This window comes from Tursiops truncatus, chromosome 5 (assembly GCF_011762595.2).
Source record: "Tursiops truncatus isolate mTurTru1 chromosome 5, mTurTru1.mat.Y, whole genome shotgun sequence".
Lineage (NCBI taxonomy): Eukaryota > Metazoa > Chordata > Mammalia > Artiodactyla > Delphinidae > Tursiops > Tursiops truncatus.
The window spans coordinates 74,540,442-74,567,581 of record NC_047038.1 but is presented as its reverse complement, the minus strand read 5'-3'; the positions used below and the strand labels follow the sequence as shown (position 1 = coordinate 74,567,581).

The 27,140-nt window shown below is 35.8% G+C and overlaps 1 protein-coding gene across 31 annotated transcripts in view; it reads left to right on the top strand.

The window, feature by feature from the left end:
- The window catches only part of CLOCK (clock circadian regulator), a 132,970-nt gene that overhangs the window by 45,970 nt on the left and 59,860 nt on the right, over positions 1-27,140 (top strand). For 25 of the 31 annotated variants that reach the window (XR_004526684.2, XR_004526683.2, XM_033857043.2 and 22 more), the window contains 3 exons: positions 20,335-20,426; positions 22,488-22,571; positions 26,002-26,091. Coding sequence is in view for 26 of the 31 variants with exons in the window: in XM_033857043.2 (XP_033712934.1) it covers positions 26,045-26,091 (47 nt within the window). In the remaining 5 variants the exon portion in view is untranslated. Of the gene's footprint in view, positions 1-17,062; positions 17,180-20,334; positions 20,427-22,487; positions 22,572-26,001; positions 26,092-27,140 lie in introns of those variants that run through there. The other 6 variants (XM_033857056.2, XM_033857047.2, XM_033857051.2 and 3 more) reach the window with 5 other exon arrangements.

Sequence of the window (27,140 nt, the reverse complement as noted above, 5' to 3'; positions counted from 1 at the left end):
TATTGATTCATATAGCAGTAGCTCATCCTTTTTCATTGCTTTGTAATACTTCATTATATGTATATACCAAAATTATTCATCCATTTGTACTGTTGATGAGCATTTGGTTTACTCTCAGTTTTTGCCTGTTATGAACAATTCTGCTGTGAACATTCTTGAACATTTCTTTTGGCACATATGTATGCATTTCTGTTGGATAAATATCCAGTGGTGAAAATGCTGGGTCAGGGTATTTGGCTGTTTAGCTTTTGTAGATGCTCCTAATGGTTGAATCAGTTTACACTTCCACCAACAGTGTACATGAATTCTTGTTGCTCTTCATCCTCAATAACACTTGAAATTATTAGTGTTTCAAATTAATAACTCTTCTGCAGTGTATGTAGTGGAATTTTATTGTAGTTTTAATTTGTTATTCCCTGATAACTTAAAAGGTTAGCACATGTTTACATGCTTACTGACCCTTTGGATATCCTTTTTTGAGAAATGCCTGTTCATGTTATTTGTCCATTTTTCTGTTGTGTTGTCTGTCTTACGGATTTGCAGAAGTTCTTTATTTCTAGGATAAGTTTTTGTTGGATTAAGTATTGAAGTTATCTCTTCTTCTTCACTCTTTCAGTAGTGTGTCTTAATTAAGATAATTTCTTAATTTTAATAAAGTCTATTTTATCAGAGTGTTCTTTTATGGTTAGTTTTTTGTGTTTTAAGGATTCTTTGTCTATTTCAAAGCCAAGAAGATACTGTGCTATGTTTTCCTCTATAAACTTGAGTGTTTTAACTTTCCCATTTAGGTTTCTGCATGCTGTGTGGTAGGATTCATGGTTTATTTTATTTTCCATTTGGAAATCCATTTGGTCCAGCATTATTTATTGAAAAGACTGTCCTTTCCTACTGTAATGCAGTAGTAGTGCCTTTGTTGTAATTCAGGTGACTTTATTTGTGGGTCTGTTTTTGGACTCTGTTTCTGTTCCATTGGTCTGTTGTTGTACCAGTGCCATACACTTTTAGTTATTATAGCTTTAAGTTCTCCAACTTTTGTCCTTCAAAATTGCCTTGGTTCTTCTTGGTCCTTATGAATTTCAATAAAGATTTTACACTCAGCCTGTCAGTTTCCTAAATGAGTAAATAAATAACAAATCCCTGCTTAACATTAAGCAAGTTAAATGTTATTTATTATTTCATATTATTATTGTCTAGTTTAATATTGAATCTGTAGATCAATTTGGATATATTAAATATCTTTCCATATTGAAACTTTCAATATGTTAACCACAGTATATCTCCATATATTTAGGTCTTTTAAAATTTCTCTCAGAAATATTTTGTGTGTAGAGGCCTTAGACATCTTTTATTAACTTTTAAAGGTAATGATATTGTGTTTTTTTTTTTAAGTCCTTATAATTTGCACATTCGTACTAGAGTATTTACAGATGACATGATATAGTTTTGGGGATTTGCTTCAAATAATACAAAGGAGGATGGGAAGGAATGGGGAAGGGGAAGAATAGATGAAACAGGATTGACCATGATTTGATAATTGTTGAAAATGGGTGATGAATATATGGGTTAATAATTATTCTTTTTTACTTTTGTGTATGTTTGAAATTTTCCATAAAAATAGGTTAAAAAATATGTATAACAACTGAAGATTGATACACATATAAGAATTCAGAAGTTTATAATAATACTTAAAAAAAACCCTCATTTTATTACTCTGAAAATCACTGGTAAATGAAAGAATCAACCATTTATTCTTCATTTTCTGTACAGATTTCATTCCAGGATAACCAAATAGTTAAGAGGGAAAGTTTACTGTTATAGAAAAATCATAGACAATAACAAATGCTGGGAGAATGATAGGATTAGAAATTCACCACAGTGCAATTTCTAATAGAATTATGATCTAGATAATGATCAGTCAATGACTACTAAAGACTTTAGGTGAAAGTCTGTTGAGAAATGGATATAATACAATGCATAGGCCAAAATGGAGTATGCCTCTCTCTGACTGATTAGAACTAAATACTCTCAATAGAATACTAAAAGCAACTATCTAAAGACTTTGAAAGTTAATAATAGGCAAATCAAGGGCTTCCCTGGTGGCGCAGTGGTTGAGAGTCCGCCTGCCAATGCAGGGGACACGGGTTCGTGCCCCGGTCCTGGAAGATCCCACATGCCGCGGAGCCGCTGAGCCCGTGAGCCATGGCCGCTGAGCCTGCGCGTCCGGAGCCTGTGCTCCGCAGTGGGAGAGGCCGCAAGAGTGAGAGGCCCACGTACCGCAAAAAAAAAAAAAAAGGCAAATCGAGAAAGGAAGTTATAACTTGAAGACTAGCCTGTATAATGGTGAATATACCTTTTCTTTCTTCTCATGACCCAGCTTTGACCAAATGGTGGGCTGAATTAGGGAACTGCACAGTGGATGCAGCAATTTAGAGAAACCCCTATTTCTAGACACACGACAAGGAAAAGGAGTACCCCTTTTTTCCCTCCCAAGCCTGCCCTGAGACCATCTCTACCTATAAAGTTACATTGCCAGGTAGCACAAGCACTTTAAAACTCTGAGAGAAAACGATTTCTCTGGTCAGAGGATTTGGGAAAAAGGCCCCTGGAAACTGGAGCATGCTGGGGAAATCTCACAGAGAAGAGAGCTGATGTGAGAGGAGACCCACAGAGGTCCCACCTTACTTATGAGCTACGCATGCATGTACAGACCCAAAGGAACACAGCAAAGACAGAGAACTGACCTACAATATAAACCACTGTTCAAATCCCAGACTTGCCTCTGAGCAGTGCATGCAGAGGATAAAGCCAAAAAACATAGCAAAGACTTTGAAAACTGAGCTGACAGTGGTACTGCCATGCTAGAATGCAATATATAACTTGTAGTATAAACTTAAGCAAAAAAAATACCAAATTCTCCAGAAGATGTTTATAAAATCTAGTTTCATAACCTAATATTCAGAATACCTAGGATATAATCCAAAATTACTTGACATACAAAGAAACAGGAAAATCTGACTTTTTTAAGAGAAAAGACAATAAATAGATGCCAACCCTGAGATATTCAGATGGTGGAATTATCAGAAAAAGACTTTAAAGCCGCTGTTATATTATATCCATGGCCCATGAGACAAAAGTGAACAGTTTTGAAGTGAATAGAAAGATAGTTCTCCTCTGAAATAAAAACCACATAAAAGAATCAAGTGATAACATCAGAACTGAAAAGTACGATATATGCAATACAAATTTACTGCATGAGTTCAATAGCAGACTTGAAGATATATCAATAGAAATCTCAAATCGTATCTTCTGTATCAAGGGTATGTCTCTGTTATGTAATACTTGTTAAGTCCAGGTTGTACCGTGTGAAGCCTGGTCATAGGCCTTCTGGCTGTGAATGAGCATGCCATATACATATCCTTTTTTATTCTTAATTACTCTTACTTGCATGCTGCAAATAAAATGTGTCTGTATCAAGGGAGTTCCATCTCCCTTGATACGCCACAGATTTAGATAGGATCTTGGCTTGTGATTTTCTCAGACCTTGTCATTTCAGGTAAGGATCAAGCAGTGAGTCAGTGTGTTAAAAAATAATAATAGTCAACTAAGGAACTTAATATGCTCATGTATTTTTGTTCATTTGAAAACTTTGAAAGTACATAGGTATAGAAAAGTGGGAATGGACAGTATATATATAAATCATCTATTGCAAAATCTTACAATTTAAACAGAGTGAATTTTATCTTAAATATAAATGTAGTTATAATAATTTTAGTGAAGAAAAAATAGTTCTTGGTGGTAGTTCTCTGAATAATCTGTGGTTCAGAATGCATCTAAATGTATTTGAACTAGTTTTCAGATGGTTGTGAACTTGCTTCACCTACTTGTCTGCACAAAAGCAACCTGGCAGTTTACTCAAGTTTTAATAGGTCAAAACAACTGTCTTTTTTATGAAGTGATTACACTGCAAGAAGAGGAATATTTGTGGCCTTGAAAATTGACATTTTTTGGTTGTATTTTATATGGATCTGGTGGCCTCATCAATGAGGTGTATGTCAAAACATTGTCATTATATTTATACATATTAATTGTAAGTTATTAAATATTTCATGAGCTGACCCTAAACCTATTTCGTAATACTACTTAATCAAATTTCTTAACAGGTTCCTGTAGATTTTTAGCACTAATAAAATTCTGTACTTCTTTTGGGTTGATATAATTCACTCGCTTTTTCTGGAGATCCATCTCAGAAATTTACATACACTTGCCTTTTAAAAACAAAACATTCCAGATCAGGAAACTTGCTCAGGCCTCTTAGATAGCCTCATCCACCAGAAGACAGACAGCAGGAGCAAGAAGAACTACAATCCTGCAGCCTGTGGAACAAAAAGCACATTCACAGAAAGATAGACAAGATGAAAAGGCAGAGGGCTATGTACCAGATGAAGGAACAAGATAAAACCCCAGAAAAATAAACCAAATGAAGTGGAGGTAGGCAACCTTCCAGAAAAAGAACTCAGAATAATGATAGTGAAGATGATCCAGGACCTCGGAAAAAGAATGGAGGCAAAGATTGAGAAGATGCAAGAAATGTTTAACGAAGACCTAGAAGAATGAAAGAACAAACAAACTGAGATGAACAATACAGTAACTGAAATGAAAACTACACTAGAAGGAATCAGTAGCAGAATAACTGAGGCAGAAGAACGGATAAGTGACCTGGAAGACAGAATGGTGGAATTCACTGCTGTGGAACAGAATAAAGAAAAGAAGAATGAAAAGAAATGAAGACAGCCTGAGAGACCTCTGGGACAACATTAAAAGCAACAACATTCACATTATAGGGGTCCCAGAAGGAGAAGAGAGAGAGAAAGGACCCGAGAAAATATTTGAAGAGATTATAGTCGAAACTTCCCTAACATGGGAAAGGAAATAGCCACCCTAGTCCAGGAAGTGCAGAGAGTCCCATACAGGATAAACCCAAGGAGAAACACGCTGAGACACATACTAATCAAATTGGCAAAAATTAAAGACAAAGAAAAACTATTGAAAGCAGCAAGGGAAAAACAACAAATAACATACAAGGGAACTCCCATAGATTAACAGCTGATCTCTCAGCAGAAACTCTACAAGCCAGAAGGGAGTGGCATGACATATTTAAAGTGATGAAAGGGAAGAACTTACAACCAAGATTACCCAGCAAGGATCTCATTCAGATTTGATGGAGAAATCAAAAGCTTTACAGACAAGCAAAAGTTAAGAGAATTCAGCACCACCAAACCAGCTCTACAACAAATAATAAGGAACTTCTCTAAGTAGGAAACACAAGAGAAGAAAAGGACCTACAAAAACAAACCCAAAACAATTAAAATAGTCATAGGAACATACATATCGATAATTACCTTAAATGTGAATGGATTAAATGCTCCAACCAAAAAACACAGGCTTGCTGAATGGATACAAAAACAAGACCCATATATATGCTGTCTGCAAGAGACCTACTACAGAACTAGGGACACATACAGACTGAAAGTGAGGGGATGGAGAAAGATATTCCATGCAAATGGAAATCAAAAGAAAGCTGGAGTAGCAATACTCATATAAGATAAAATGGACTTTAAAGTAAAGAATGTTACAAGAGACAAGGAAGGACACTACACAATGATCAAGGGATCAATCCAAGAAGAAGATATAACAATGATAAATATATATGCACCCAACATAGGAGCACCTCGATACATAAGGCAACTGCTAACAGCTATAAAAGAGGAAATCGACAGTAACACAATAATAGTGGGGGACTTTAAAACCTCACTTACACCAATGGACAGATCATCCAAACAAAATTAATAAGGAAACACAAGCTTTAAATGACACAATAGACCAGATAGACTTAATTGATATTTATAGGACATGCCATCCAAAAACAGCATATTACACTTTCTTCTCAAATGCACACAGAACATTCTCCAGGATAGATCACATCTTGGGTCACAAATCAAGCCTCAGTAAATTTAAGAAAATTGAAATTGTATCAAGCATCTTTTCTAACCACAACACTATGAGATTAGAAATCAATTACAGGGAAGAAAACGTAAAAAACACAGACACATGGAGGCTAAACAGTACGTTACTGAATAACCCAGAGATCACTGAAGAAATCAGAGGAAATCAAAAAATACCTAGAGACAAATGACAATGAAAACACGACGATCCAAAACCTATGGGATGCAGCAAAAGCAGTTCTAAGAGGAAAGTTTATAGCAATACAAACCTACCTCAAGAAACAAGAAAAATCTCAAATAAACAATCTGACTTTATACCTAAAGGAATTAGAGAAAGAAGGAAAAAAAACCCCCAAAGTTAGCATAAGGAAAGAAATCATAAAGATCAGAGCAGAAATAAATGAAATAGAAACAAAGAGAGCAATAGCAAAGATCAATAAAACTAAAAGCTGGTTCTTTGAGAAGATAAACACAAGTGATAAACCATTAGCCAGACTCATCAAGAAAAAGAGGGAGAGGACTGAAATTAATAAAATTAGACATGAAAAAGGAAGTTACAACAGACACCACAGAAATACAAAGCATCCTAAGAGACTATTGCAAGCAATTCTATGCCAATAAAATGGACAACCTGGAAGAAATGGACAAATTTTAGAAAGGTATAACCTTCCAAGACTGAACCAGGAAGAAATAGAAAATATGAACAGACCAATCACAAGTAATGAAATTGAAACTGTGATTAAAAATCTTCCAGCAAACAAAAGTCCAGGACCTGACGGCTTCACAGGTGAATTCTATCAAACATTTAGAGAAGAGCTAACACCCATCCTTCTCAAACTCTTCCAAAAAATTGCAGAGGAAGGAACACTCCCGAACTCATTCAATGCGGCCACCATCACCCTGATACCAAAACCAGATAAAGATACGAAAAAAAAAAAAAGAAAATTACAGACCAATATCACTGATGAATACAGTTGCAAAAATTCTCAAAAAATACTAGCAGACAAGTGTGTGCTTCGGCCTCGGAACACACATCTATTATTAAAAAAATCCCAAAAAATCTTAAAACATCTTTTAAAAAACCAAAAAAAAATTTACAAAAAAAAAAATACTAGCAGACAGAATCCAACAACACATTAAAAGGATCATACACCATGATCAAGTGGGATTTATCCCAGGGATGCAAGGATTCTTCAATATATGCAAATCAATCAATGTGATACACCATATTAACAAATTGAAGAATAAAAACCATATGATCGTCTCAATAGATGCAGGAAAAGCTTTTGACAAAACTCAAAAACCCATTTATGATAAAAGCTCTCTAGAAAGTGGGCATAGAGGGAACCTACCTCAACATAATGAAGGCCATATACGACTAACCCACAGCAAATGTCATTCTCAATGGTGAAAAACTGAAAGCATTTCCTCTAAGATCCGGAACAAGACCAGGATGTCCACTCTCACCACTCTTATTCAACATAGTTTTGGAAGTCCTAGCCACGCCAATCAGAGAAGAAAAAGAAATAAAAGGAATACAAATTGGAAAAGAAGTAACACTGTCACTGTTTGCAGATGACATGATACTATACATAGAGAATCCTAAAGATGCCACCAGAAAACTACTAGAGCTAATCAATAAATTTGGTAAAGTAGCAGGATACAAAATTAATGCACAGAAATCTCTTGCATTCCTATACACTAATGATGAAAAATCTGAAAGAGAAATTAAGGAAACACTTCCATTTACCATTGCAACAAAAAGAATAAAATACCTAGGAGTAAACCTACCTAGAGAGCCAAAGACCTGTATGCAGAAAACTGTAAGACACTGATGAAAGAAATTAAAGATGATACAAACAGATGGAGAGATATATCATGTTTTTGGATTGGAAGAATCAACATTGTGAAAATGACTATACTACCTAAAGCAATCTACAGATTCATTGCAATCCCTATCAAATTACCAATGGCATTTTTTACAGGACTAGAACAAAAAATCTTAAAATTTGTATGGAGACACAAAAGACCCCGAATAGCCAAAGCAGTCTTCAGGGAAAAAAATGGAGCTGGAGGAATCAGGCTCCCTGACTTCACACTATACTACAAAGCTACAGTAATCAAGACAATATCTTACTGGCACAAAAACAGAAACATAGATCAGTGGAACAGGATAGAAAGCCCAGAGATAAACCCACTCACCTATGGTCAACTAATCTATCACAGAGGAAGCAAGAATATACAATTGAGAAAAGACAGTCTCTTCAATAAGTGGTGCTGGGAAAACTGGACAGCTACATGTAAAAGAATGAAATTAGAACACTCCCTAACACCATATACAAAAATAAACTCAAAATGGATTAGAGACCTAAATGTAAGACCAGACACTATAAAACTCCTAATGGAAAACATAGGAAGAACACTCTTTGACATAAATCACAGCAAGATCTTTTTTGATCCACCTCCTAGAGTAATGGAAATAAAAACAAAAATAAACAAATGGGACCTAATGAAAGTTAAAAGCTTTTGCAAAGTAAAGGAAACTACAAACAAGACGAAAAGACAACCCTCAGAATGGGAGAAGATATTTGCAAATGAATGAACAGACAATGAATTAATCTCCAAAATATACAAACAGCTCATGCAACTCAATATTAAAGAAACAAACAACCCAATCCAAAAATGGGCAGAAGACCTAAGTAGACATTTCTCCAAAGAAGACATACAGATGGCCAACAAACACATGAAAAGCTGCTCAACATCACTAATTATTAGAGAATTGCAAATCAAATGTACAATGAGGTATCACCGCACACCAGTTAGAATGGGCATCATCAGAAAATCTACAAACAACAAATGCTGGAGAGGGTGTGGAGAAAAGGGAACCCTCTTGCACTGTTGATGGGAATGTAAATTGTTACAGCCACTATGGAGGTTCCTTAGAAAAACTAAAAATAGAATTACCATATGACCCAGCAATCCCACTACTGGGCATGTACCCAGAGAAAACCATAATTCAAAAAGACACATGCACCCCAGTGTTCTTTGCAGCAGTATTTACAATAGCCAGGTCATGGAAGCAACCTAAGTGTCCATCGATAGACGAATGGATAAAGAAGATGTGGTACATATGTACAATGGGATATTACTCAGCCATAAAAAGGAACGAAATTGGGTCATTTTAGAGATGTGGATGAATCTGAAAACTGTCAGACAGAGTAGAATAAGTTAGAAAGAGAAAAACAAATATCGTATATTAACGCATATATGTGGATCCTAGAAAAATGGTACAGATGAACCAGTTTGCAGGGCAGAAATTGAAACACAGATGTAGAGAACAAATGTATGGACACCAGGGGGGCGAAAGCATTGCGGGGGGGTGGAGTGGTGGTGTGATGAATTGGGAGATTGGGATTGATATATATACTCTAATATGTATAAAATGGATAACCAATAAGAACCTGCTGTATAAAAAAAAATAAATTAAATTTAAAAAAAAACAAGAAATAACAAGAAAGTAATAATACCAGAGCAGAAAACAAGCTCTTCTCTAAAAACCAGAAGGGGAGCTTCTGTCTTCTCAATCCTGAAAAAGAAAAATAAAAAAATAAAGCATTCCACAAAGGCTGGGATTGATCAATCTTGTTTCGACATTTGTTTGATACTTATAAATTATGCCATTTTTGTATATGGTGTAGCCCATTAAATAATTGTCCAAAAAGGAAAGTATGCTCACATATTCATTTGGACGTTAAAACTTTTGCCATTCGGAAAAGTATCCATAGAGCCTGTTGCTTATAGCAATCAAGTTTGACCTTCAGTTGCAGTTGAACTCATGCAACTGGAATTCTCATCTACATTATTTTTCAATTCCCTTGAAGAAACATGAAAGGAAAAGATAGTTCAGATAGTTATGAACTTCTGAATGGTGATATAGTCTTTTATGTGTTGATAGATCAAATTATTTAACGTTTATCCCCAAAAGATACTTTGTGTTCACCAAAGAGATTTCTTGGGTCATGGGATGTGGTAGGCGGAATAATGGCCTTTCAAAGATGTCCATATCCTACATTGCTGGAAACTGTGACTATGTTAGGTTAAATGACCTTATAATGGGAAGATTGTCTTGGATTATCTGGGTGGGCCCAGTGTAATCAGAAGGGTCTTAATAAGGGAAGAGGGAAGCAAAAGAGATGGCAGCCTGAGGAGGACTTGGTCTGCTGATGGATTTGAAGATTGAGGAGATCCATGAGCCAAGGAATGCAGGCAGCCTCTAGAAGATTGTAAAGGCAGGGAAACACATTTTTCTGTTCAAGTTTCCAGAAAGAAATGCAGCCCTGCTGGCACCTTGAGTTTAGCCCAGTAAGACCTGTGTTGGACTCTGACCTACAGAACTGGGAGATAATAAATTTGTGTTGTTTTCTTCCATTAAGGTTGTAGTAATTTGTTACAGCAGCCACAGGAAACTAATACATGGTACCTCTTTTTAGTTTTCCACTAACATGCGTTTTACATGTTGATTAATTGAATTCTAATGTGAATGACAATGTGATTTCCTGCAAAGATCAATTTTAGTTTAGTATACTAAGAAATCATTTGTGTTGATAATATGCTGGACACTGATGGGCAGACCTTTGTGTACCCAGGGATCTTTAGTTTCTCCTTCACAGGAATGGTGACATGTTTAGTGTGGCCAGAGAATAAGGAGTATGTATACAGTGAAGGTGGAGTGGGAGATGAGGCTGGAGAGAGAGAATGAAGCTAGAAAGGAAAATTGGTGTCTTATAATGTGGCAGAGCAAGTGATCTTCAGAAGCCATGGTTTCCTTCCACCTGTTCTTTAATATTTGTGTTATTTGTGCCTCTATTAGTAAATGCTGTAAATAAGTTGGAATTATAAGATGTTTTTATTATCAGCTTGACTTTAGCCGTATTAGAGTTGTAAGCAGGTTGCATTTTGCCACAGAATGGCTCATGGAATGGCTTATCTATATGTTAAATATACAAAGGAATCAATGGTAAAAAGGAAGCCTAGAGTTTAGACAAACATGAAAAAGAATTGTTTCTGATAAGGAATAATGAACAACCTGACCAACAGAGACTGTTACTATCTCAACCTGACCAACAGAGACTGTTACTATCTCTGATGTCCCCTGACCATCTCAGATAAACTTGCCTTGCTCCTTCGTACCTTTTATGGGATGAGAAGCTGTAAGTACTTAGCAACGATTAGGAGGCTAGGACAGGTTAAAAAACAAAAAAAGACATAGACATAAATAAATAAATTAGAGCTATATGGCCAGTTAGAAAAAAATGCTTGTGGTTTTTTGTTTTTTTTTGATGGGTTTGAATCAAGCAGATCACATGCTATCCTAGACCTTGTGTGAGATTCAGAGGGATAAAGTGCTTGAAATTGAAAATATGGAGGGGGGGGCGTGTGATTATTGCTAATGGTGAATTCTAGAGTAACTCCAGGGGAATGAGTGGGAGGTAAGTGCAGGATTGTTGGAGGAGAGGAGGTCAGGGAATTGACTGGCCAAGATGTTGGGAGGATCATTTATGTAGATATCAAAATCAAAAACAACTACAAAAGAGGTATTGGAGAGAGACAGCCCTCAGAGAAAGAGGGCTTATTCTGGGGAGTTATGAATGCTTACAACAAGCAAATGGAAATAACTGATATAGTCTGGGGGCATGAGATTCAAAGCTGGGGGATTTAGGGAGGGAGAGAAAGAATAATTCAGAAATGACAATGAGGCCCTCACACCAGGGCCTTGACATATGAGACATGGGAGAGAAGAACAGCTATCACTTGAAAGGCCTGGAGATAGAGCAGAACTCCTGGAGGAGAGCAAGAGATCTGTTGGTGCAGGAAACGTGAAGCGAGTGTACAACAGCAATATTGAGGAAGTAGGATATTTTGCTAATGGTATACTGTGAGTTCCAGAGGACACAATGAAAGGATTTTGGAAATTGGGAAAGAAAGGGGAAAGGGGTCAATGTGGGGATATACAGAGTATATAGGGACAAGAGTCTAGGTGATGGGGGGTGACCTGAGAGTCTTGGACCTCTCTTGGTGACTGAAATAAAAGGAAAGTAGGGCATAACAGGATTAGTCCTGGTGGTTTCCTAGGTAGATTATTGTAAATATGGAGGGAGAGAGGGTTTGGGAAAGGCAGATTTATCAAGAGCAGCCAGAGATTTTAGACCTGTATTAAATTTCTGTTGTCATAGAACAAGAAACTTAGAAACTACCACAAACTTAATGGCTTAAAACAGTACAAATTTATTATCTTACTCTTCTGCAGCTTAGAAGTTCCACAAGGGTCTCATTGGGCTAAAAGCAAGGCGTCAGTAGGGCTGCATTCCTTTCTGGAAGCTTCAGAGGAGAATGTTTCCTTGTGTTTTCAAGCTTCTAGAAGCTGCCCCTATTCCTTGGCTTGTGGCTCTTCTTTCACCATCAAAACCAGCAACACTGCATCCTTCTGACTTTTCTGTCTCACAGCTCTCTGACCACAGCCAGGAAAGGTCTTCTGCTTTTAAAGACTCATGTGATTTCATTGGACCACCCAGATAATCGAGCATAAACTACTCATCTCAAAATCTTTAACCTTGATCGCACCTGCATAGTCCTTTTTTGAAACATATTCACAGGTTTCAGGGATTAGGGCGTGGCCCATTTAGTGGGGCCTTTATTCTGCCTACCACAGGGTCCCGTCTTCCTGTGGATACTAGTGTGAGGCCTGGTGCAGGGTGATAGGTTCAGGGTTACAGTACATGGTTCAGTGTGTAGTTCACATTGAGACTCAAGCTTGGGCTCTTCCTGCAGCTTTAGATCTTTTATGGGGCTCATTTGAGGCTGGGGACAGTCTCAGGCCTCAGTCTCATCTCAAAAAAGGGTTAAGGTGCTCATGTATTCTGTGGACCAGATCAGTCCATCACATGAAGAGGGAGCTCAGACATTATTTGAATTTGAATAATTGCAGTAGTCTTGTGTGCCACTAAGAGAGCTGTATTAATTTTTCAGTTTTTGTTTACTTAATGAGGCTTCAAAAATACCTCACGTCTAGACATCTGACAGTCTAGAATTTTGGTAGCATTTGATGTTTGTATTGAGCAAGCATCTTCTTTGGTTCTAAGAGGTCTGGTTTATGAGACTTTGGTGTGAGGTGTGTTTCTTGTTCTTACTGTCAATTTTAAATTTAAGTTGGTCTTAGAAACTGCTGTAGAGTCAAGAATGTTTTTCATCTTGCTAATATTTTATATAGAGGTGGACTAATGTTCCCATTCAGTATTGAATAAATTGAGAACTGTTACATTTCATCTTTACTCATACACTAAATAATTAATTTTAGAAGTATTTCAGTCTTTTTTTATAAGTTAAAATTGTTCTCTTAGAAATACTTACCTTTTTAGCTATAATACAAACAGTAATCTGCAGAAGCAAGTTTGAATTTTTCATAAATGGTGATAAATATAGATAAGGATTGTTGGGTTTTGTATTATGCCAGTCAATTAAATTTCAGCACTACTTTTAATTAATGTTAATAGATCCATCCGTCCCAGAAAGATCTGTGATATCAGATTGAACTAACCTAAATTCCAAAGTAGGTCAGTGGGTCAATAGGTTATTAGGTTAGAAAAGGGTTTATTGTGGTTTCCATTTTTTAAGCCCAGGTTCTTTGAGTTAAACCTTTTTAATGAATAATTTAAAAATTATCAATAATTAGATGAAATTTAAAGTTTTTTTCTTTAAGTTACATGAAGAGTGCATAGGAAAATAGTCTCTGTTACTCATGTTTTTTAATAGTAATGTGTTACTTTGTTACTGATGTTTTGTTCTCTGGAATGGATAACATGTATCTTATGTTCTTATGGTAGCCAGGACTCTAGTATTGGACAATTAAAAGAAAACATTCAAAAGGCAGAAGTTAAGTTTTTCTGATTATAAAATAATACATGTTCTTGGAAAAATTTTAGAAAGTGCTAAAGAAAAACTAAAAATGGAAAAAATCCATAAGCAAATTACTCAGGAATAACAACAGTTGGTACTGAAACATATTTGGATTTATGTTTGATACATTTTAATGCCACTGTTAACTGCTGTTGGATGTTTAAATCTTCCAAGCTTTACTATTTTAAATAATAGTGCAATGAATATAAAACTTTGGTTACATCTCTGATTATTTCCTTTTTTTTCAAAATGAAATTACTAGGTCAAAGGACGTAAGTGCTTGAATTATTGACACTTCTCATCAAACTTTTTTTAAGAAAGGGAGTCCTAATTTACTCTCTTAAAGCATTGTTCAGTGTCTATTTCATATCTCCATCACCAAACTTATCAAACTGTTATTAAATGTAATAGACACTTTAGAGTCACTTTCTTCTCCACAGTGCAATGTTGGCATTTTCAACTTCTTAAAGCACTCTTTTCCTTTAATTTTACTGACAAATAATCCTTCCTGGCTTTCTTCTATATCTTTGGTCCTTTTCCATCTAGTTGATACTATTATTAACACTAATCATACTTAAAATTTATTGAGCATTTGCTGTTTTCTATATACTGTCCAAACGTGTAACATAGTTAATCCTCAAAAGAACTGTATGTGGTAGGTACTACTATTATCTCCATTTTAGAAATGAAAAAACTGATGCACAGAGATTTAGTGACTAGTCTCAGACTCACAGCTGATAAAGGGGCTGATCCATAATTCACACCCAGGAAATGTTTCTAGAGCCATTTCTTTACATTGTTGCTCTGCCGCCTCCCCATTTTACTAGCTACTCTTCTGCCTGTCTGTAAAATATTAATTTTTCATCAGGTTTCAGTCTTAGCCATTTTTTCCCTAATTTTATATGTTTTTCCTAGAGAAGCCCATCTAATCATTATCTTTAATTTACCTATTTACGTCGATGGCTCCCACTTTACATCTTTACCCAGTTGTTTCCTGAATGCCAAACCCACATTTCCAACTGCCTACTGGACATTTTTCCTCTTGTATGTCCCATAGATATCTTAAACATAACATGTCCGAAACTGAATCCATCATTAAAAGTGTTTGTGAGGTATTTGTTACATAGTGATTAAGAGCATAGCTCAGGCTAAACTGTCAGGGTTCCTATCTTAGCTTTACTGCTGATCTTGGCCAGCTTACCTGTTCTCTTTGTGTTTCAGTTTCCTCATCTGTAAAATGGAGATAATAATAGAGCCTACCTCATATGATTGTTGAGTCTTAAATGAGAGAAAACTTTAAAGAATGCCCAATACGTAGTAAATGTTCAATAAATGTTAGCCACTGCTTTCAACATCTTTCCCTCACACTACCCTCCAACTTACTCCTCCTGTGTTACCTGTCAACCCACAGATGTGTCCAAGCCAAAATTTGAGTGATACTCTTGACTGCTTCCTGCCCCCAGCTTCTGTTAATCAGTCACCAGATTCTGTCTAGTCATCTCAGGATCTATTAAAATTCCTATATTTCTTTTTATAATTTCTGCTTCTGTATTATTTTACCTGAACTATTATAGTGCTCTGCTTCTACTAGTCTCTCTAATTCTAGTCGAGCCTACTTCCATTCCATTCTCTGTGTTGTAGCCAGTATGATGGTTCAAAAGAACAAATGTCTATTAATGTCACTTTCCTGCTTAAAACCTTTCAATGTCTTTGTTGAGGGGGCGGAGGTGTTGGGAGTTACCTTCATGTGACCTTTCATGATCTGCTCACCTCACCATTATCATCTCTTACAACAACCTCTGTTACCCCCTGTCCTTAGGTTTTTGCCCTAATCATACGAAACTACTTGTAGTATTCTAAAATCACAGTTCCTTCTCATGTCTCCAGACCTTTGCATATACTGTTCTTTTGGCATAGATCAAATTTCTCTATCTCTTTGCCTGGTGAACTGTTATTTTATTCTTGAGATCTCAGCTTACGTATCAGTTCTCCAGGAGGCTTCTTTAACTTCTTTGTCACTCCCAGTGTGTTCAGAGAGCACTTTGTGGGTTCTCTGGGAAGTGCCTCAAATGTAGTGGCTGTGTCTATTTCACTGTTTCCAAACTACAGTCAGCGTCGTATCGGACACTTACTTGTATTGGTACTCAGTAAATATTTGCTGAATGATAAATATATGAAGTAGAATTTTTAAGGAATCACTAATATTTAACTATAATATGTTTTTACTTAAGTTTCTTTGATTTCTAGCCAGGAATAATTTTTACATTTATTAGCCATTTGTTTTCTTCGTGGCTCCTCGTTTAGTTATACTCTTTGTTGTTTGTTTGTTTGTTTTTAGCTGGGTTTTAACCTTTTTTCAGATAACTTTTAGAGACCCTTATATGGTAAAAATATTAACCTTTTGAAGTGCTGCAAATATTTAAGCCTTTTATTTTGGCTTTAAAGGGGGAGTTTCCATTTGTGTTTATTTGGTTAATAATTGGTGTCTCTATATATTATTATCCTTTAGTCTTCACAACAGTTGCCTTAGGTAAGAAATCTGAGGCTTAGGATAACTAAGTAAATTGTCCAAAGATTTTCATCCATGCTTTTCTGGCTGTAAACTCATGGTCTTAACTTCTATACTTACTCCTCCAGCATGCTGGATTTGTTAGGTGCTTTAATTCTGACGAGTAACTCGATCCCAAAGTACTTAAAACCAAGTAGGGCAGTAGGATATGCTTCTTAATTTTGCTTCATGCACATTTTAGGAATTACGTTCTATTGCTCCGGTGTTTTTGACTCAGACCTCTTACTTTTATTTGAGTCTGTAATCTCCAGGGATTTTTTTCTTGTTGCCATCAAAAAAATCCCTTTTTTGTACTCAAAAATACCCCCTCTTTTTTTTTGCTATCTAAAATATCCCTCCTTCTTGCTGTCATATTATATATACAGCAGATTCTTGGTGTTTTAAAAAAATTCTAGAATGGACATTGGATGGGTCAAGCAAAGTCAATGAGGGTAAAGTTTTGCATTAACTTTGGTGTGGCAAGGTTGGGTTGGTCTTGGTTAATTCAGTTATTCACAATGATTATTGAGTTTTTAGTATTTGTCAAATATTCCGACAGGTCCTAATAATAGATGAAGAAGTGAAGCTTCACTCCTGCTTCGAAGGAGCTCATGATTTAGAAGAATGTTAAGAATGAGAATGTTATAGTGATATCTCAGTTCTACAATGAGAAATAGTAAGAATACAGCAATTCCTGATTTTCCTTGTTAGTGAAAACATTTCTATCCGAAACTGACAAGTTCCTGAAGTTCCTTCCACACCAGAAATTTTACTTTTTGATTAAATTTATTCCTAAGTGTTTTATCCTTTTGATGCTCCTATAGATGATATTGTTTTCTTAATTTCCTTTTCAGATTGTTTGTTGTTAGTGTATACAGAAATGCAACTGATCTTTGTATATTTACTTTGTGTCCTGCTATTTTTTTTTTTTTTTTTTTTTTTGCGGTACGCGGGCCTCTCACTGTTGTGGCCTCTCCCGTTGCGGAGCACAGGCTCTGGGCGCGCAGGCTCAGCGGCCATGGCTCACGGGCCCAGCCGCTACGCGGCATGTGGGATCTTCCTGGACCGGGGCATGAACCCGTGTCCCCTGCATCGGCAGGCGGACTCTCAACCACTGCGCCACCAGGGAAGCCCCCTGTGTCCTGCTATTTGATGTTTATTAGCTCTAACAGTTTTTTTTTGCTAGATTCTTTAGGGCTCTCTACATATAAGATCATGTCATCTGCGAAGAGAGATAATTTTACTTCAAACTTTCCAATTTTGATTTCTTTCACTTCTTGCTTAATTGTTCTAGATAGTACTGTGTTGAATACAAGTAGCGAGAGTGGCCATCCCTGCCTTGTTCCTCTAATCTTAGAGGAAAAGCTTTCAATTTTTCACTGTTGAGTGTGATGTTAGCTGTGGAGCTTTTCATATATGGCTTTTATTATCTTGAGAAAATTGCTATCTATCTCTTGTTTATTTAGTGTTTTTACCATGAAAAGGTATTGAATTATGTCAGATGCTTTTTCTGCATTAATTGATACGATCGTGTGATTTTAATACTTTGTTCCTTAATGTGGTGTGTCACATTAACTGATTTTTGTATGTAGAACCGTCCTTGTACCCCAAGGATAAATCCCACTTGGTCATGGTGTATGATCCTTTTAATATGCTATTAAATTTGGTTTGTTAATATTTTGTTGAGAATTTTTGCATATATATTTATCAGGGATATTGTAGTTTTTCCTTGTGGAGTCTGTCTGGCTTTGGTGTCAAGGTAATGTTGGCTTCATAAAATAAGCTTGGAGGTGTTCCTTTCCCTTCAGTTTTTTGGAGGGGTTTGAGCAGGATTGGTGCTAATTAATTCTTCTTTACATGTTTGGTATAATTCTTCAGTGAATGTTTGGTCCTGGCTTTTCTTTGTTGGGAGGTTTTTGATTACTGATTCAATTTTCTTATTAGTTATAGGTATGCTAAGATTTTCTATTTCTTCATGATTCAGTCTCGATAGGTTTTATATTTCTAGGAATTTATCTGTTTCCTCTAGATTATCCAGTTTATTGGCATTTAATTGTTCATGATAGTTTATTATGATCCTTTGTATTACTTGGTATCAGTTGTAATGTTTCCTCTTTTTGTTGTTCTTTGCTAAAAACACTTTTTTTCTGTTGTTTTATTTATGCTCTATTTTGTTTCTGCTTTAATCTTTATTATTTCCTTCCTTCTGCTAACTTTGGGCTTTTTCTGGTTCCTTGAGGTATAAAGTTAGGTTCTTTATATTTGACATCTTTCTTCTTTTTTAATGTAGTATTTACCACTATAAACTTCCCTCTTAATGATGCTTTTGCTGCATCCCATAAGTTTTGATGTTTTGTGCTTTTGTCTCAAAATATTTTCTAATTTCCATTTTGATTTCTTCTTTGACCCATTGATTGTTCAAGAATGTGTTTAATTTCTACATGTTTTGAATTTTCCAGTTTACCTTATACTACTGATTTCTAGTTTTATTCCATTGTGGTCAGAAAAGATATTTGATAAAGCATTTCAATCTTCTTAAATTTGTTAAGACTTGTTTTGCTCCCTGATGTGATCCATCCTGGTGAATGTCCCCTGTGCATTTAAGGAAAATGTGTATTCTGCTCCTGTTGGGTGGAATGTTCTGTTAAGTCCATGGTCTTTAGTGTTGTTCAAGCCATCCGTTTTCTTATTGACCTTCTCTGTCTAGGGTTCTGTCCATTATTGAAACTGGGGTATTGAAATTTCCTACTATTACTGTGTTGTTGTCTGTTCCTCAGTTCAGTTCTGTCAATCTTTGCTACAAATATTTGGGTGCTTTGATGTTGGGTGTATATATATCTATAATTGTTATATCTTCCTGATAAATTTGACCGTTTTATTGTATAATGTTCTTTTTGTCTCTTGTGACAGTTTTTTACTTAAAGTCTATTTTGTCTGATGTAAGTATGGCCATTTGTGCTTTCTTGGTTACCATTTGCATGGAATATCTTTTTCCAGTCTTTTAGTCTCTGTGTGTCCTTAAATCTAAAGTGAGTCTTGTAGATAGCATGTAGTTGGATCTTGTTTTTTATCCGTTTACCTACTTTGTCTTTTGACTGGCAACTTTAATTCATTTGCATTTAAAGTAATTACTGACAGGGAAGGACTTATTGTTATTTTGTTCATTGTTTTTGTCTGTCTTGTAGCATTTTGTCACTTTTTTCCTGTCTTGTCTTCCTTTGTGTTTCATTGTTTTCTTTTAGTGACATGCTTTGATTCTTTTCTCATTTCCTTTTGTGTATCCTGTATAGATGTTTTCTTTGTGCTTACCATGGGTCTACACAAAACATCTTATAGATTTAACAATCTATTTTAAGCTGATAACAGTTTAACTTCAAAAACTCTACTCTTTTACTTCTCTCGCCAACCACACTTTATCTCCGTCACAAATTGCATCTTTTTATATTCATTATATATGAGTATTCATTAACACATATGTGTGTATTCATTAACATATTTTCATAGCTATACTTATTTTTATACTTTTGTCTTTTAACTTCTATAGTAGAATTAAAAGTAACTGTTGTAGTTTTTTTATTTTTAAGTTATTTTCTTTTAGAGACAATTTATAGAGTTTAGCATTTGTTATATATTGGTTTGGCCAAAAAGTTCATTTGGGTTTTTCCATAAGATATTACAGGAAAACCCAAACAAACATTTTGGCAAACCCAATACATTTTTGTGACAAAGTTATAAATTTTGTTATGTTTCAAAATTATTTTGAAACCTTCTTCATGATAAATGTCCATATAAGTTGAGTAAATCTAACACATTTTTTTCTGGTTTAAACAGAATTCTGAGACTGATGGTCAGCCATACAGAAGAATACATTGAACTTACAGTTTTCTGAAGAATCAGTTCAAAAGATCCCCAAAATACAAAAGGTAATGAAAGGGTTGTATCTTGGAATGTACTTTGAAATGACACTTGCCCAGGAAAATGGGAATTACAACCAACCTAAGAGAAAAGATTTGAAGGTACTGACATTAAGAATTTCCTCAATGAGGACTTCCCCGGTGGCACAGTGGTTAAGAATCCTCCTGCCAAGGCAGGGGACACGGGTTCGAGCCCTGCTCCAGGAAGATCCCACATGCCGCGGAGCAACTAAGCCCGTGTGCCACAACTACTGAGCCTGCGCTCTAGACCCCGAGAGCCACAACTACTGAAGCCTGTGCGCCTAGAGCCCGTGCTCCACAACAAGAGAAGCCACACTGCAACGAAGAGTAGCCCCCGCTTACCGCAACTAGAGAAAACCCGCGCACAGCAACGAAGACTCAACACAGCCAAAAACAAATAAATAAATTTATTAAAAAAAAAAAAAAAAGAATTTCCTCAGTGAAATGTCCCAACATGATATCCTTAAAATAAAGTTCACAGATCCCATCCTTAAATATGAGCTGTAGCCAAAGATCACTGGACATTTTAGGAAAGCCTCTTTTGTGAGAGTCAAAGACCAAACCAAAATAGAAAATACCAAGTTAGGGGAAATGGAGACCAGATAGGCAGGTAAAAATGGAAAGAAACACAAAACTGTCATTTAATAGTTTGAGAAATAAGAAGAGATGCTAAATCCATGAACATGAGAGAGAAAAAAATAAGAAATGAAATCAGAAATGGAAAACTCAATGGAAGGGCTAAAAAATGATACTGATGTTGAAAGTAAAGCAAAGAGAAAATGGGAGAGAAAAGATAAGAAAATTGGGGAAACTGTCCAGGATCTCCAATGTTAAAAAAAATAGGAGCTCTAGAAAGAGAATAGAGGGACTAGAGGGGAGAAATACAGAATAGTGAATGATTCAGCAAAACTCTCCAGAAATTAGAGGACACACATTTACAGGTCGAAAGAGCCCATAGAGTGACCAATGCAGATATGAAAATTAGTCCAAAATAGGGCATATACCTGTTAAATTTTGTTAAACATAAAACTACATCTCTGATAGTTTAGTCCAAGATCTTTTCTCTACTTTTCCAGCCAGTTGATAGACATGCTATATTTAAAAGAGAGATAAAGGAAGAGCTTCCAGAATAAGAAAAATAATAGGTCACATATAAGGGATCAGTAATCAGAATGGCTTTGAACTTCTTTCTTCTTCTTTTTTTTTTTTTTTTTTTTTTTTGTGGTATGCGGGCCTCTCACTATTGCAGCCTCTCCTGTTGCGGAGCACAGGCTCTGGACGCACAGGCTCAGCGGCCATGGCTCACGGGCCCAGCCGCTCCGTGGCATGTGGGATCCTCCCAGACCGGGTCACAAACCCGTGTCCCCCGCATTGGCAGGTGGACTCTCAACCACTGCGCCACCAGGGAAGCCCGGCTTTGGACTTCTTGATCCCACACTGGAAACTAGAAGACAGTGGAGAAGGGTGTCTCCACTGAAGATAGAAGGGAAAAATGATTTTCCTTCATAATTCTGAGGGAAAAATGATTTCCAACTCAGTATTCAGAATCTAGCTAGACTGTTAATTAAGGATAGACCAATGTTAGTTTTAGATTTGTGATGTCTCAAAAAAATTTATCTGCCATGTTTCCTTTCTTGGGCAGTTAATGTAGGAGGTACTCAACAAAAATAAAGAAGTAAACTAAAAAAAATGAAGCCGTAGGAAGAAACAGGGAATGCAACTTACGTAGAGACCCAGGAAATCACCAAGATGATAGTGAAGAGTGATCCCAAGATTACAGCTGGTCACCAATTATAGTTATCCATTCCCAGTAGGAGTAGGTCAGAAGGTGCCAGGAGAAATAGCTGCAAAAGATTAAATTGGTAGAATCTGTAATGTATTTGAAGATATTAAGAGTAGATTTAGACAAGAGTTTAGGGCTGAATTGTAGATAAGTATTCAGAAAACCAGGTAAATAACAAAACAAAACAATGATTAACTCTAGGGAAAACTATTCCAAAAAACAAATTGTAGTATACCATATGGCTTAACTGTGAATTGTATTTACAGAGTCATAATAATGTTAACTCTGGATATAACCACCTAGCCAAAATCACGGTATTGGAAATTTGGGCAAGCGTGCGTGTATATGAGGTAAGGATGGGGGAGTCAAAGCTAAATTATTATTTTTTATAGTGGAATTCGGTAGATGATGGCTTAAAAAAAAAGACACTTTAGAGAGCAAAAGCAAGCACTTTTAATAATTACATTGGGGACAGCTCAAATAAATTGGGAGTGTATAGGCATCCTACCTAAAATAGAATCAAGAAGTAATAAAGTAAAAGTTATTAGAGATAGGGAGTTAACTACCAAGGGAAACAGTTAAAGAGATGAAAGTGGTTGAAAGTAGGAAATGCGGATCAGAAGACTTCTGATTTTTTAAAAAGTCTTGTAAAACGGGATACTTTAAACTCTGAACAAGTATACATTTGTGAAAATAAACACTTAAGTTTTAAAATGAGAGAGCGGAATGAATTAAAGATGTTGAAACACCAACTGTACACAACTCTGACAAGTGGTTTTTCTGTGAAAGGGAGCAGAAAAGGAGGGCCATTCCTGAAGGGGGTTGCTGGGTCGAGGAAGTTTTTGTCTGTTTTGTTTGTTTTTTAAGGTAAAATACTAAGATGTTGATCAGAATATTCCAGTTATAGAGGGAGAAATTAGTGATGTAGAAATGGAAAGCTTTGAGAAGTGACAGCAGGTGGGACTCAGAGGACAAGATACTGATACTGCATAATTTTTTTTTTTTTTTCATAATTTATTTTTAATGCAGAATGTGTTATATTGTATGTAAGAGTTCTTTTCCAAAGAAGGAGTGCCAAGCACTGAGATTTTCTGTTAATTATGTGTAATGTTGCATGCTGCATTTAAAACATACCTGCTTCCATATTTTGCAAAGTTTGAATTGCTTAGAAGGTTTGTTAGTTAATACCTGCGCATGTGATAAATGTTTTAAAACTTGTTTTTAAAATGATGTTTATAAAAAAAAAATGCCATCCTGCCCTCCACTGTGATAAAATAGTAATGTGGTGCTTACTCAGCTGGGAATTCATATCATTGAATGACTTTAAGCTCAAGTTGCTTAAGTAAAGGAGCATTTGATTCCTAGCAGTAACTTGATCCTTTATCATTTAATTTGTAACTGATCCTTTTAAAGACAGATTATTTCATACCATAGTGGTCTATTAATATCAATATTTAAGAAAAATGACTTTTAATAATATTTAATCTGTATTAGACCATCTCCTTGCTGTGAGTAGGGACATCGCATGCCTTCTAAAAATGACTCCTTAGAATCCATGCCATGAGCAAGTGTGACTCTGCCTAGTCTTTTTTGTGCTGAAAGTGTGAGTCCTAGGATAGACCCCACACAAGACCTTTGGCTGCTCCCACATTACCACTTTGTCTTGTTAAAGTTAATTCAACACCATGTAAAGAAGTCAAGAGGAATCTCCTAACAGTTGCTTTAGAGTACTTAATTGGGCCTATTTCACTTCTTCCTTTATCTTTCCCTTAAATATAGCATGCCTATCAGTTGGCTGGAAAAGTAGAGGAAAGATCTTGGACTGAACTATCAGAGATGTAGTTTTATGTTGTTCGGTTAGCTGGGCAACAGATAGTGTTTGGAAAAATATTGTTAACCAACAATAGTAAAGTAGCTTAATAAAGCATCAGTCTATCTTCTAAAGCGTTTTGGATTCACTTCCCTTATAGTCAGCATGGCCTCTCCTATATAGTATAAGTTCTTATTCTTGGGGTCCTTTTTTCCCTCTAGTTTGCCCTATTTCTACCTTCTGATAATTAAACAAGCATATACTTGCTGCCATATAAGGCTCAGATCTGGTCTTTTAACTTTAAACTGAAACTGTTCTTTTTTTAATCCACTCAAATTGGCTGTGTTACCTTTGCACTGTTCTTTCTGTTCTAGTGATAGAACCAACCTCTGTTATTACCATGATGCTAACTAAGTATGTCTGTTAGACCAGAGGGCTGTACTTAGGTGATCTTTAAAGTCTCTTCTAACTCTAAAATTCTATAATTTTCTGTTCCATCTGCTGATGTTGACCCAGACACTTAAAATCACTATTTTATCCTGGAGTTAGTTCTTTTTATTTTTCCTGACTCCCCTCACTCATTATCTTTTAAGAACTCTCAGCCCTTCACAGTTCTGCTTCTGCAGCCATAACCACATGGGCAACCCAGCATCATTTATCCAGAGTTATTCTCTCTTCCTTTCATGAATGTACATTTAAAAACAATGATAGAGTATTATAGAGTCTCATGTCCTTTAATATTCTCTCATTTAGAGTTACACAATAATTTACACTATTTTCTAAACTTTAATTAAAAAATAATTCTTGTGCCTCAAAACTGTTAGGATATTTATTAGAGTTAAGGTGGTTATTCAATATTTAACTCATGACTATCAGATGTAAGTATCTTATATGGGTAAAACCTGCTTTATACTTTAGCAAAACTGTATAGAATATAGAGAGATAAATTTTAGGCTTATGACTGAGTTTTAAAGCAGTAAATTTTAATCCCTTCAGTGTGAGTATGAAACTTCATAATAAGGCTCTTCTCTGCTTGACTTGCCTTCACCCCTTTACCACTCCTGTTGTCTCTCACTTTATGCTCTAGTAATTAAAACTTTCAGTTGTAATATGCCTACATTTTTCTCTAAAGAGAAAACTCTCTCAAATATGACGCTCTCTCATAAATGCCTGTGCCTTTGCAAATCACTTTTCTTGTGGCTTAGAATCCCTTCAGCTATTACCTCTTCCTGTCCTTTAGTCTGTTATTTCTCAAACTTAAATGGTCATACAAATCACATGAAGACCTTGTTAAAATGTAGATTTTGCTTCAGTGGGACTAGAGTTGGGATCAAGATTCTGTATTTTAACAAGCTCTCAGATGATGATCTCTGGAGCACATTTTCAGTAACAAGAATCTAGACTGCCTAACAAACTCACTGTCATCAAGAATATTTCCTCTGACTGCCCCCCCCACCAATATACCTTCATCATCCCTTTTATTATAATTATTTAGTTATCCATCTCCCTCTTTAATTGCAGATTTTTGCCTATAGTGATGGTGTCTCTCATCCTTCTATTTCCAAAGCTAACTATACTGTTTAACAGAAAGTAGGCTTTCAACAAATGTTTATTGCCCATTAGCTGGTGTTATTATAACCTACTTACATAGGCTTACATATGTAGCCTACGTAGTCTAATATATATACTGAATATTAAGAGTGGCTTTTTAATTTCCACTATTTCGTTATAGAAAGAAAATGAATTATGGTCTTCAATTTTTGTTCCCCTGTAGTCCTTTTTTTAAAAGGAAAAAAAGCCTCAAATGTGCCTCAGCTAAGTATATTTGCTTGAAAATAATGTTATAGCCTTCAGTAGAAACAAAAACATTTTGAAGTCTCTATGAAAACATAGTATTTCTCAAATTACTGTGTTTGTAGACATAAGTTTTTTAGAAAACTAATGACCATTTATTTTTCTTTCCACCCAAGGAGAAGTACAAATGTCTACTACAAGACGAAAACGTAATATGTTATGTTGTTTACCGTAAGCTGTAGTAAAATGAGCTCACTTGTTGACAGGTATGTTTTTAGAGACTTGTTTATTTTGAATTATATAAAGCTATTTAAAAAATTCACTGTTAGAGTAATGGTCTATATCAAACTGATAAAAGGAGTATTATGCTTAACCATAATTACTGTTCCATTTACCTTCTGTACCGAGCAAATTTCATGTAATAGTAAGTAAGGTATATTATCTAGAGCCAAAGTCAACAGCATGTGGCTTGTGTTCTGAATGGATCTTGAACTGTAATTCTGAGCGATCTGGTCAGAACTGCTCTGAAATAAATTATGACAATTGCAGATGTTTGCTTGGCGCTTTGTGGGATCATCTGTCTCCTTATCTGTTGGTTCTAACTTCAGCCCTTTAAGCACCTTAGCATTTGTGACTCATGAGAGTTGACTCTAATTAGGATTTCATTAGTTGAAATTATAATCTTTAAATATTACTATTGGGAAAAGGATGGGCCTCCTTGTTTCTTTGATTTAAAGACTTTATTTTTTTACATTTTAACATGTCTGACATTGGGATTCATCTTACAATTGGCTTATCATAGTTTAATTGGTGGCATTGTTTTCTTTCGCAGTGGCACATAAAATAGTAAGTCTTATAGTCAGTGGTGTCTTAAATTTGATGAAACACAGTACCAGTTTTTAAAAAATACCTGCTCTTTGACAGCTAATGTACAGAGCACTTTTTATGTCTTACTTCATTTAACTTCACAATAATTCCATGAGAATTTACAGATGAGGAGTCTATAGGCCAGAGAGGTTAAATAACTCGTTTAAAGTCACATAGTAAGTAATAAGGTGGAGTTATGACCTGTATTGGTCTGACACTAAAGTTCCTATAGTTCCTGTGCTTTTATTATAGTGTAATGTGTGATTCTTCCATAGGGGATTCTTTAAGAGTTTTGTAGCTAGAGTTGTGCACAGAAGTGACTTTGACATCTAGGGACAGCTTTCCTCCCTTTTCTGTGAGGTAAATAGTGAAGGTATGTACTCTATCAGAGCTTAAGACTTAAGGGGCAAGGAGTTTCCTCAGGGAGGCCTGCCTGCCACTGCCATGG